Source organism: Macaca nemestrina, chromosome 7 (assembly GCF_043159975.1).
Source record: "Macaca nemestrina isolate mMacNem1 chromosome 7, mMacNem.hap1, whole genome shotgun sequence".
Lineage (NCBI taxonomy): Eukaryota > Metazoa > Chordata > Mammalia > Primates > Cercopithecidae > Macaca > Macaca nemestrina.
The window spans coordinates 466,434-479,026 of record NC_092131.1 but is presented as its reverse complement, the minus strand read 5'-3'; the positions used below and the strand labels follow the sequence as shown (position 1 = coordinate 479,026).

General features: G+C 41.7%; 2 gene segments (V, D, J or C); both read right to left on the bottom strand.

Moving 5' to 3' along the window:
* LOC105464766 (immunoglobulin heavy variable 3-23-like) overlaps positions 1–12,593 on the bottom strand; it is a 350,273-nt gene that overhangs the window by 25,186 nt on the left and 312,494 nt on the right.
* Positions 2,320–7,677, bottom strand: LOC105464778 (immunoglobulin heavy variable 4-38-2-like). The segment is given in 3 exon segments: positions 2,320–2,890; positions 7,169–7,492; positions 7,576–7,677. Coding segments are annotated over 3 exon segments (384 nt in total).

The window sequence follows — 12,593 nt, the reverse complement described above, 5'->3', positions numbered from 1 at the left end:
GCTGCACCTGGGAGTGGGCACCTGTGGAGAAGACACAAGAGTGGATGAAATTCTTTTTGACTGAAAAGAATCCCCTCCTCATCCCTGGGAATGGATAGTCATTTGCCTGTAGTTGCTGCCACCAAAAACAGGATCCTCCAGGTCCAGTCCATGGTGAGGAGCTGTGTTCTCAGCTGCTTCTCTAGAGGAGGGATGTGCTTGTTGGGTAATGTTCTCAGGACACAGGCATATCCATATTTATCTCAGTGGATCTCAGGTTATTTGCACATTCATGGGACAGAGCAATTCATAACTCAAGACCTGATCCAGGACAAGAAAGGGAAGATAAATGACACATCAGCCATACAGGAGTGAGATGCTGGTGGTCCAAGTCTTAGTCCTGCTGGAGGAAATGCATATGCTGCTCCATTTGCAAACTCTTCATGAACAGAGGTCCTTTTAATGAAAAAGAAGCCTCCACAGGACATGCTTTTCACTGTGAACACATGTTTGATTAGCATGGAGACCAGCTCTATCATTTCTGGGACCATCACTGTCTGTGACCCTGAGCAGGGACTTTGGACTCCTGCTGGCCTCAGGCACCAGCACAGTTCACTGGTGACTCTGAGAAACTGACTGCTGGGTGTCCCACATGAGTGTCCAGCAGGTCCCTCTGAGATCTGCTCAGTGCTCCTAAGACAGTGTCTCCAGTACTTGGTGTCCTGAGATCCCAGGCTCTTCAACAGAAACACTCTTGGTTTACAGATTTGCCCTGTCATGTGTGATTAGAGTTGATTTTCTCATATCACAGACAAAGGGAATGAGAAGATGAAACAACAGTTTGGAATTCTTTAGGAATTTATGTTCCCCAAATAATTACCAAGTAATTTGTGTTTTGAGTAAGTTTGGGTTTCTTTCCTACTGCCTTTATGAGAATTTCGTGAAGTGTTTACATACCTTCAGTTCATATCCATAGATCCTCATCTTTACATATTGATTTCTCACTCACTTGGTCTGTGCCCCTGCTGCACTGTCAGATCCACCTCTGTACTGTCACTCACACAATGTAGGCAACATTACTTAACACTGAAATTTAGTTCCTTATTCATAGAAATACGGTGTCTCCAACAATTCTGTACGCATTGAATTAGTAAAATCATTCCCATCTTTCAGGTTCTCTCTATTAAGATATTTATAATCCTAGAAACCCACTTTAAAAAATAGTTCTCATTCCATGTCTTCGGTATTGAATGAGAACTATTTTTTAAAGTGGATTTCTAGTTATAAATATCTTTGTGAGGTTGGGGGAGGGAGAGCCTTAGGAAAAATAGCTAATGCATGCCGGGCTTAATACCTAAGTTATTGGTTGATGGGTGCAGCAAACTGCCATGGCAAACAAATACCTATGTAACAAGCCTGCATATCCTGCAGACTTACCCTGGAACTTAAAATAAAAAATAAAATAAAAAAGTTCTCATTGCCTTAAGTTGTCTGAATGGTTACGATATAATGGCTTACGTAAAGGCAAGTCAGCAACTTGTTGAACAGTTTTGCTTGTTTGTGTTTGTTTGTTTGTTTTTCTGATAAAGGAAGACACAAACTCTGAGAGGAAACATCCTCCCAAGCCTCCTGTGCACCTGATCTGGGGCTGGAACCTGTGCTGTGTGGCTCCTGAGCGCCCCCTCCAGCTTGGCTCTTGCCTTGCAAGAAGGTTCCTGTCAGGACTCACAAAGCATTTCCCCCCAACATCTCTAGTCCAACATGAAGTGGTTGTGTCCTGGTTTGGAACACTCCTTCAGTAACACCATATGTTTTTTATACCATCTCTTGGAACAATCAATTGGCTTACTAAACCTACTGAACTCTGCAGGGAGACCCAAAGCAAGGATTCTGTGACACAGGAGGGAGCCTCTTCTCTGAAGCTCCAGATGCACTGAATCAGTGAACCCACAATGAATCCGAAAACTTGCAGGAAGTTTTGGAGTGCTTTGTTTCTTCCTTGGGTTCTTGTAGTTGAATGTTGCATCTCAGAATTTCTGCAGGTGCAGCTACTTTCAGACTAAAGTCAATCTCTATTTACAATTCTAATAACACAATTTTTCCCTTCTTATTAGTGTCTAGCCTAATACAAAGTGCCTCCTACAATGACACTAGGCCCACTAGATTTTTCTCCTAGAAATCTAAAGCAAACAGGATACAAGTGGAGACTTGGGAAGTGCATGCAGGAGATTTTTCTTCTTCCCTCACATAGGATAAGATTTTGGAAATGTTCTTCCCCTTAGGAACCTTTGGAGAAGGCTCCTGGTATATTCCTGAATAAATAATCCTCTCCAATTCTGACCCAGAGAAAATGTATTTGAATTGTATCTTTTAAAATCTAGAGATTTATTGAGGGAAAGTCCAGCAGAATCTACATGTTGGAGCATAAACCAAAAGCACAATCAAAGGTCACCTTTGATGTACACTGGAGGCAGAATTCTGACCTTATTACATCTACATGGCATGACTGATATAAATGAACTGGCAAGAAAACAGAGAAAGGACATGGCAGAACGCTTATGAAAAAGTCTCAGCAATTTCAATTTTCTTCTGAGGAAGCTGAAATTGTGAAAGTAAAACAGTGTGACTGGACACGTCTCAGATGATGTTCTGTTCTGGAAAGTATCTCCAGTCCTGGGTTGGATCCAGTAGGTGCACCTGGTCATGCAAACCTGAAACAGGGACTCATTCCTTAAACACAAGGCATTCCAATGAGAAAGCTGTTCTCGGGTGAGTTGCAGAGCAGGGAGGAGGAGATGGAAGTGTCCTTGGCTTCCCAGAATTGCTGAAACTTGAAGACCAAGGCCACGTCTGAGAGGCAGAGATCCACCTATGAGTACATCACATCAGCTCTGTCTTCAGGAATCTTTGGCTGTGTGGGAGGATAAGGAATATGATTTATTTATTTCCGGTTACCCAATGTGCTTCAGAGAAAATGAAATTGAAAATTCAACACATATGTTTGCGCCATATTAGGGGAGAGAACATGTATAAGTCATGGCAGTACAAGTGCTCACTTCAGAGCCTGCAGAAGGAGCAAGTGCACAATTGAGAGAACGAAGCGCCCTGCCCCAGGAAGCAGGTGCCCTAACATCATCCCCTGAGAACTGTCCTCTAGCAGCCATGCATCAATTGAACCTGAGCTTCTGCCTGGGATCTTGTACATAGGGTGGAGAGCAGAGCACAGCTCAATTCCTCCTCAACCGTGACCTACGATGCGGCCCCTCCCTTGAAGTTTTATTCTAATAAGCTGTTAATATGAAATAACAGCACTAACTTTATCTGTAACCTTTCAGGTAGGAGCCAGTGCTCTTCAGAATTGTTATCACTATTATTTTCATCACCCCTAGAAACCAGAAAAATATCTGTGTGACCCTTCATCTCAGACCTCAGACGACCACTTTGCAGAGGGCACACCTGCTTTGTTTCCATCACGAATATGGCATTAGAACAGGAAAGTATGTGTACCTTGTTATATAATTTATCTAAATTATATTACATTGGATGAAATTAGAATTAGTAAGCAACACTTACAAATTTAGCTGAGGGCATATGTAAGCAAACTGTTGATGGTGTGTCTTCATTTCTCCTTGCTTATTATAGATAATGTGAGAGGAGAGAGGTAAATTAAAGAGGAAACTATTGACCAACGTGGACTCAGGTATTTTAAAAATAAAGGAGGTTTTCACATTTTCTGGAAACCCCATTAAATTAAGCAAATTAAGGAACTTTAAGATATTTTTCTGCAGTCTAGAGACAGAAAATGAAAATTCTGCAGCAGATCATTTTGCCAAATAGGCAGCTTTAAACTAGTTTGTAATTTGACATAAATATTTGAACAAAAATCCCAGGTGCAAATAAGAAATTATAAAATTTCAATGTTTAATGACTGGTTGAGAGAAGCTTGAACTAACATTATTTTGATGAGTCACACCTCAAAAATAAAACTGTGTCCAATGGTCCAACTTTTCAAGGGGCCGCTTGAATAGATAGTTTCTACCTCCCCTAACCGTGAGTCCTGGCACAATCTATCATCCTCTAAAACCTCAGGACCATTAAGAACAGAGAGAGAAGTTTGAACCCTATGAAGTTTTGAGAGACTCAAAATTACTGTCTGGGCTGGTTGGTGTGGGTTATCTCTATAAACCTAGTCTTTGAAGAAGTGTATGATGGTTTTTGTTATAAAGAACAACAAAGACAGTCAAGGAAAATGAAGAAGCAGGGGAACATGGACCAAACAGAAGAACAACCTAAAGGTCCCTAAACAGACATCAATGAAAAGGAAGTGCATGGATTACCTGGCAGAAAATTTAAAGTAAATGTTAGAAACGTGTTCAATGAGCTAGTGGCAGCATGCAAGAACAATGGGAGAATTTTAATAAAGATAAAACATTTAAAAGATGATTAAACAAAAATGTTGATCCTGAAGAATACAATAAGTCAGCCCAAAATTTTAACAGAGGATTTTAGAACAAACTAGGTCAAGTTATAGAAGAAACAGTAAACTCAAAGAAAGATCATTTGAAATAGTAGAGACAGAGAAGAAAAATTTAAATGAAAGAAATAAAAAAGAGTTAAAGACTATGGGCCAGGAAGGATGCTGAACACTAAATCATGCATTTGAGGAGTTATACAGAGATAAGACAAAAGGGGTAGTGAAGGAAGAGAGGAGGAGAGAGAAAGAGAGAGAGAGAGAAGATAAATTATTCAAAATAATAGCAAAAAATCTTTCCGAATTTGGAGAAGGGAAGCAAATATTCATCCACAACAAAGAAGCTCTATAAATTTTATATAAGATAAACCCAATGACAAAAAAAAATGTGACTCAGTTTAAAACCACATTGCTGAAAATAAAAGAGGTTTTAGAAAATAGAAAGAAAAAGAACAGATTTCTCAGCAGAAGGTTTTCAGTTCAGAAGGGACATGGATTACATTCAATGGTGTGTGGTTTAATGGCAGAGGTTCTTTTTGGGAAATGTGTCCTGGGTAATTTCATCATTGTGGAAGCATCAAGGGTGAATTTGCACAAACCTACAAGAAATACCCTGCTACACATAGGCTATGTGGAATAGCACAGTGTTCTCAGACAACTAACCTATACAGCGTGTTACTGCACTGAACACTGCAGGGAACTGAAACACCATGGTAAGTATCTCTCTATCTAAATACATCTAAACATGGAAAAAGTTTAGTGAAAATATGTTATTACAACATATGTGGCCACAAACATATATGTTGTCTATTGTTGACTGCAGCATTGTACGTGACACACGACTTTACTCAAATTGGCGGTGGGGCGGCGGTGGTGGGGGGGTGCTAAAAATAAACAAAACTCTGCCAAGAAGAATCTTTACCATGTAAATCCTTTTCAGAAATGAAGATTAGATTAGGACTTTTCCAGACAATCAAAAACTAAAGGAGTTCTTCACCGCTGGGCCTGCCTTAAACACCAAAGGGTCTCAACTAGGTCTGCAGAATTATTATGTAGCTGCATCAGCTCCATTCTGGCCTCTGTTATGTGACAGTTTTGTGTGGATTTGCTTTCTACGCTTTCATGGCTTTTTTCTCTCTCAACTTCTAAATTCATTCTCCTTTTAATTCACAATTTATTGCAAATATTCATATTCAGCTTAGAACATTAAAAAACTTTGGAAAAAAATTCGTCTTAAACCCACCAACTCTAATTAACTCTCTTTAGGGATGCCCATTTTTTTCTTGTTTTCCTATAGGATATGGTCCTTGTTTCTACCTCAGTCCAGTCCTTCTTTTCCTATGCATGAGGCATCCAACCATCACACACTCAGGAACATCTTGGAGGAAGGTACCCTACCATCGATCTCTTCAGCATTCATGTGCACAGGGACCATTCCTTCAGCTGTTGTATGTGCTTTAGAGTTTTCCATTTAAAAGTGTTTTTCACTAGTCCCCCAAATAAAGTCCTTGGACCTTAAACAGTGATGTGGTGTTGAGGGCATTGACAGCCAAATTTCGCTGAAAGTATCTTCTGCCCTTGGTAATTGGGGAAGACTGGGAAGAAGGGAACAAAACGCAGACCCCATGTAGCTCCTCATTTAGCAATAATTTTAGAAAGTTGGAAACATAGAGTGATGTTGGTGTGGTTTTCTGTGATATAATAACGAGACAGCAGAAGATGGTCAGTGGTCAGTTTCCATCCAGCTGGTACTCGTTGTCCATTAGTTATATCCTAATAAAGGATAAAAGACAAGTTTTGTGACAAAGCCCCAGGGCTTGTTTAAAAGACCTTGTCCCAACAGGGACATGACAATTTTTATATGAGAGCTACTGTTTTTGCCTAATTCATGTGAAAATCTGAGAGATATGCCCAGCCTCAGGGGGCTGCTTCTCCCTCCAGGAGACAGAGCTAATAGAATTGTGTGGTATTAGTCTGTCTGTGTCTTCATAAGAAGACAACAGGAGTGGGTGGCTTAAACAGCAAATATTGATTTTCTTAAAATTCTGCAGTCTGAATATCGAAGATCAAGGTGCTGGCAGGGTTGGTTCTTGGTGCAGCTTCTTCCTGACTTGCAGAGGCCCACCTTCTAGAGCACTATGTCTCCACGTGGCCTCTTCTCCGTGTGCACGTGAAAAGTGAGAGGTCTCTGGTATTTCTTCCTTTTCTTATAAAGACAACAGGTCTATTGCATTAGGGTCTCACTTATGATCACATTTAACCTTAATTATATAATTATTTCAGCACATGAATTTCAGAAAGGGCACAATTAAATTGGTGACACAAATCAAGAGATGGGGAGAAGCATTAGTATATATATATATATATATAAATCAATAAGGTGTAATGGGCCATGCAGGAAGTTGTAGGAAAGTTCCTAGTAATCGGTGAAACCTCAATTGTAAGAGGAAAATGTGCCTTCCTCCTTTCTTTTCTGGCAGAAGAATGTGAGGAAGCAGAACCACAGATATCAAAGAAAGAGGAGCCCTGGGGACAGCTGAGGTGCTGGTGAGGAGGGAGAGCACTGAGCAGATGAGGAAGCCCCGCCCTCCCTGCACCTGCTCCTGACCCGGCCTCCTGCTCTGTGGGCCCCGCGCGCCCCCTGCTGGTCCTGAGCGGCACCTGCGCCCGCCCCCTCCGCCTCCCTGCAGGGAGGTTTGTGTCTGGGCTCACACTCACCTCCCCTCACTGTGTGTCTCGCACAGTAATACACGGCCGTGTCCGCGGCGGTCACAGAGCTCAGCTTCAGGGAGAACTGGTTCTTGGACGTGTCTACTGACAGGGTGACTCGACTCTTGAGGGACGGGTTAAGGTAGTTGCTCCCACCACTACCATAGATACTCCCAATCCACTCCAGCCCCTTCCCTGGGGGCTGGCGGATCCAGCCCCAGTAGTAACCACTGCTGATGGAGTAACCAGAGACAGCGCAGGTGAGGGACAGGGTCTCCGAAGGCTTCACCAGTCCTGGGCCCGACTCCTGCAGCTGCACCTGGGACAGGACCCCTGTGAACAGAGAGACCCACAGTGAGCTCTGGGATCAGAGACAGCCTCCCATATCGTCATATCTGCATCCCCGAGACACTCACATCTGGGAGCTGCCACCAGGAGGAGGAAGAACCACAGGTGCTTCATGTTCTTGCACAGGATGTCCGTGACTCTCAGAGAACATTTCCTGTGTGAACAGGACCCTGAATTTAAGGAAATGTGTGGTGGTTTCCTGTGGGTGCCTAAGTGAAGATTTGCATGTGGGTGGTGCCTTTGTATGGAGAGGTGAAAAGGGATGAGGAAGGCCCCAGTCTTTGGGGCTCACCCTGAGAGGAGGATGCTGGCTGTGCCCTCTGAGAACTCGGTTCTCTTCCTGGGGCCTCCCCTCACCAAGCCCAGAGTCCTCTTCTTCCAGGTAGCAAATGTGCTGAAGGAGCTGGTCTGGGAGATGAGTGTGATCATGGATCATGGACACATTTTGGAATAGGGTCAATGCTGTTCTACCTTTAAAAATTGATATAAAACCAACCACACACCCAGGTCATCTAAATTCTCATTTACCACTTCAGACATATTGGAACAGCATCAGGTTGTAATAATGACAGTGAATCCTGGATTCTTCCAATGTTTTATTGTAGTTTCAAACATCCATCATGGTTAGAGGGAAGCTCCTGTCCCAGGAAGTGGGTCATTTTAAAAAAGCACCTGACAGCTGTCCTTCTGTGACCTTTTGAAATGTGGGATTCTGTCTGAGACCTTTTGAGAAGATAGTGGGGCATATCTCCATCCTTCTCAATGTGTGACCTTGATGATGTGACCTGACCTCTAAACACTTCCTTGTAAAATATGTAGATTGAGGATTGCAGTGACAGTTTTAGACAAAAATTCGATAATGGGTCAGCACTGCCGGATAGTCTCATGACGATCATGAAGATTATTGTAATTATCTTTCCCATGAACCAGAGAGGACCTCTGTGAGCCCTCCCCTCTGAGAGTACAAGGAGCTCTGGTTCTTCCCTGATGGTTCACACCTTTGAAACATGGCTGGACAGTGATACTCAAGCCCAGAGTCCTTACCCACATATTTACCAATTCAGATCTATCTATCTCTGAAAGAATTTCTCCTCCATTGACTCGCGTGAACATATTTTAGTGTGTGCAGCATTGCAACTTGGATATTTGACATTAGTTTGGTGAGTTATATAATAAATAATCTATCTCCATGGATATGGGTAACAGGAGAGTCATCATTTTTGTCAATGATAATCAATATTAAGTTTGAGATTCATGATTTTCAGTAAACTGGAGTTAAAATTTTCATGATTCTTGGCAAGGAGGTCTCAAACCTGATGTTTTGCAGAATAAATGATCTCATCATTGTTAGACAGGAGCTTCTTTACCTAGGAATCGACTCCTTTAAACTAAAGCGCCTGAGAGGTGGTTTCCTGAGATCTTGTGAAAATTTATCTATTGGAGAAAAAGAAAATCAGGAAAACCTTTCTCAAATAATTGAAAGAAAGTTTATAAGAAAATTTTATCAACAAAGCCATGAAACTTCAGTTCATCAATTTTTTGGGTTCATTTGTTACAACTCAAGAAGCAATTAAGAAATCTACACAATTGGAAGCCTACTCCAACAGGGATAATATCTCCCGACTTGTAAAACAGACCAGTATTCATAAAGAGACACTTCCCCATGAGATCTGCGACTTACACCGATTTGTGTAACCTGAAGAAGTTTCCCTAAGAGGATTTTTCTCCAGACATCAATGTATGCAAAAATACGTTGTGTTTAGTTGTGTATGATTAATGTGTACAAACCCTTGGCACATTAAACAAACTTCTTGTAAACGTGATAACTTTATCACTTACTGTGCACTCACACTTTACTGGTTTCAAAAGTTCATCCCCCTTGCCATGTAGCAATTGGTGCCTTTGAGAATGTGCTGTTGTTTCAAGTGAACGTGTTCTGGATCCTCACTTAACTTCACTGTTTCTTATTGAGTGTAGGTATGTATAGGACTGAAAACCCAACATTGTTTCAGATTTTTATCAGATTTTAACAGATTCTCCTCTTATGAGATCATCCTGAAACCTTCCAACAACCTCCATCATCCATGCTACCAATCTTTTGCGTTTAGGAAATAAGAGGCAAATTCATAATCCATCCCTGCTTTAAGGTGAGGAATCTTCCTGAACTTCCACTATATCTAGTAGAAACTCTCATTGAGAGCCATAATCAAACATTATTTGTTTATGGATCATACCTCAAAACTGAAATTGTTTTTCATAATGGCTATACCATTCTACATTTCCACAATTGTGGAAAGCAGTATAAAGGCTCCTAAAATAATTAAAACCAGAAATATTATATGACCAGTAATCCTGTTTCTGGGAGTATAAGCAAAGGAGATGAAATTACCACCTTGTAAAGATATCTGCATCACAACCTATGTTTATTGAAACACTGTTAAAAATGGCCAAGATATGGAAACAATCTGAGTGTCAGCAGGTAGACAAATGGATAAAGACCATGTGATATGCATGCACAATAGAATACGATTTAATGTTATAAAACAAGAAGATGCTGACATTTGCCACAAGAGGGATCGATTCCCATAACCACTAACAGTGCACACTACCCATTATAGCTCTTCTCTAGGGGATGACAGATCCTTATTCAGTAGTAACCACTGGCTATGATGGGAAGGCAGCTTTTGTGTACTGCTGAATTTTTCAGCATAACACATCAATGTCTGAAAATATTCTGCTGTGTCTGCGTGTGATAAGGTAGAGTCTTATATTGGAGGTAAAATTAAAAGTGCATGAGTCTTCTAGACACCAAGTCATAGGATGATCATGGCTGTTTCCTTGAGGATGTGAACCACAGGTCATACACACTCGTTGGAGTACTTTTGACAAAAGATGTTCCAGGGCTATAACTTACTTGAACTGGCCGGAGACGGCACAGGCGAAGCAGGTGGTCAATGAGGGCACTTCCAGTCTAGGGCTGACTCCTGTAGGTGCTCCTAGGACAGGGCACTTAAAGATATAGAGACTAAATCCCTGTCAGTCACATGCAGCCACAACCATCCCTATAGGCCATGTCTGACATCTGAAACACACAACTTGGGGACAGTCGCCCGACAAAGGAGAAGACATAACAATGTTGTCTTCTTTATGAACACAACTCTGCATTCCTCTAAGACCTTAGCCTTTACTAAGGAGAAAGTGATCAGCTTTTTCATGCCCCATGTTGATTCTATCTGAGAGCTTGAAGAAAAATCGTGATGTGGCACAGCTTTTTCTTTATAAGAGAGAGAGAGACTGAGGTCAGACTCCCCTGCATTTGAAAGTTTTATTGTTGTCTTTTTTTTTCCAGCTGAATTGAAGCACTGCCTTGTCAAAAACTACAGCCATTACGGTTAATGAACGCTTCTTTACTTTGATATTTCAACTTGTGACCTATGAACTTCAATTGACTCACGCAAATCTCAGTAGAATAATTACAAAATAACTCTCTAATTCATGAGTGTCAGTCCAATACTACCCTGTCCTTACTGCCAACAATCTTCTGGAAATGTTGAAGAAGAAATAAATAATAAATTCAATTTTAAAATTAAAATTATCAAAACTTTCAGAAACCCATGAACACTCTTTACCAAAGGTATGGCCACTAGTGCATATGACCTCTGGTCCACTCCCTTAGGGCACAGCCGTAATAACCCTATGACTTAATATCTGAAGGTCCATGCATTACTTATTTTACCTCCCTGTGTCAATGCAGACCTAACAACTATTTTAAGAGATTGATATTTCATCTGTTAGTTTGTTTTCACGCTGCTAATAAGACATACCTGAGCCTGTGTAATTTATAGAGGAAAAGTTTATTGGACTTACAGGTTCACATGGCTTGGGAGGCCTCAAAATCATGGCGCAAGGCAAGGAGGAGCAAGTCATATCTTACATGGGGATAGCAGCAGGCAAAGAGAGGGCTTGTTCAGGGAAACTCCCATTTTCAAAACCATCAGATCTCCTGAGACTCAACCAGTATCACAAGGACAGCCCAAGAAAGAACTGCCTCCACGATTCAATCACCTCCCACTGGGTTCCTCCCATGATAACTGGGAATTGTGAGATACACAATTCAAGATGAGATTTGAGCAGGGGCACAGCCAAACTACATGATTCCACCCCTAGCACTTCTCATATATTATGTCCTTACATTTCAAAGCTGTTCATGAATTTCCAACAGCCCCCCAAAGCCTTAACTCATTTGAGCCTTGACTCAAAAGTCCACAGTCCAAGGTCTCATGTGAGACGACACAAATCCCTTCCATCTATGAGTCTGTAAAATGAAAACCAAGTCAGTTAATCCCTAGATACAATGGGGGTACAGGTATTGTGTAAATACAGCCATTCCAAATGGGAGAAATTGGCCAAAACTACAGGTCCCAGGCAACTCTGAAATCCAACTGGGCAGTCAAATCTTAATGTTCTACAATAATATTCTTTGACTCCAGGTCTCAAATCCAGGTTAGCTGATGCAGAGGTGGGTTCCCATGGTCTTGGGCAGTTCTGTCCCTGTGGCTTTGCAGGGCACAGTCTCCCTCCTGGCTGCTTTCACTGGCTGGCATTGAGTGTCTGTGGCTTTTCCAGGCACACGGTGCAAGCTATCAGTCCATCTACCATTCTGAGTCCTGAGTTCTGGAAGACAGTGACTTTCTTCTTACAGCTCCACTAGGTGGTGCCCCAGTAGGGACTCTGCATGGGATTTCTGATCCCACATTTCCCTGTCGCACTGGGAGTAAAGGCACCTGCCACAAGGCCTGCTTGATTTTTGTATTTTTTATAGAGATGGGTGTTTGCCATGTTGGCCAGGGTGGTCTTGAACCCTTGACCTCAGAAGATCTGCCTGCCTAAGCCTCCCAAAGTGCTGCAATTACATGCCTGAGCCACTGTGCCTGGCCAAGATTAATATAACTATGAAACTTAATGATGTATTTGAAAACTCCATGGTCATACAAACATATATACATACACAACAGCCCAGCAAAGACACATACATGTGCCCATGCCAAAGTGAATGTATACCTAAACACCAAAACAACACACCCAT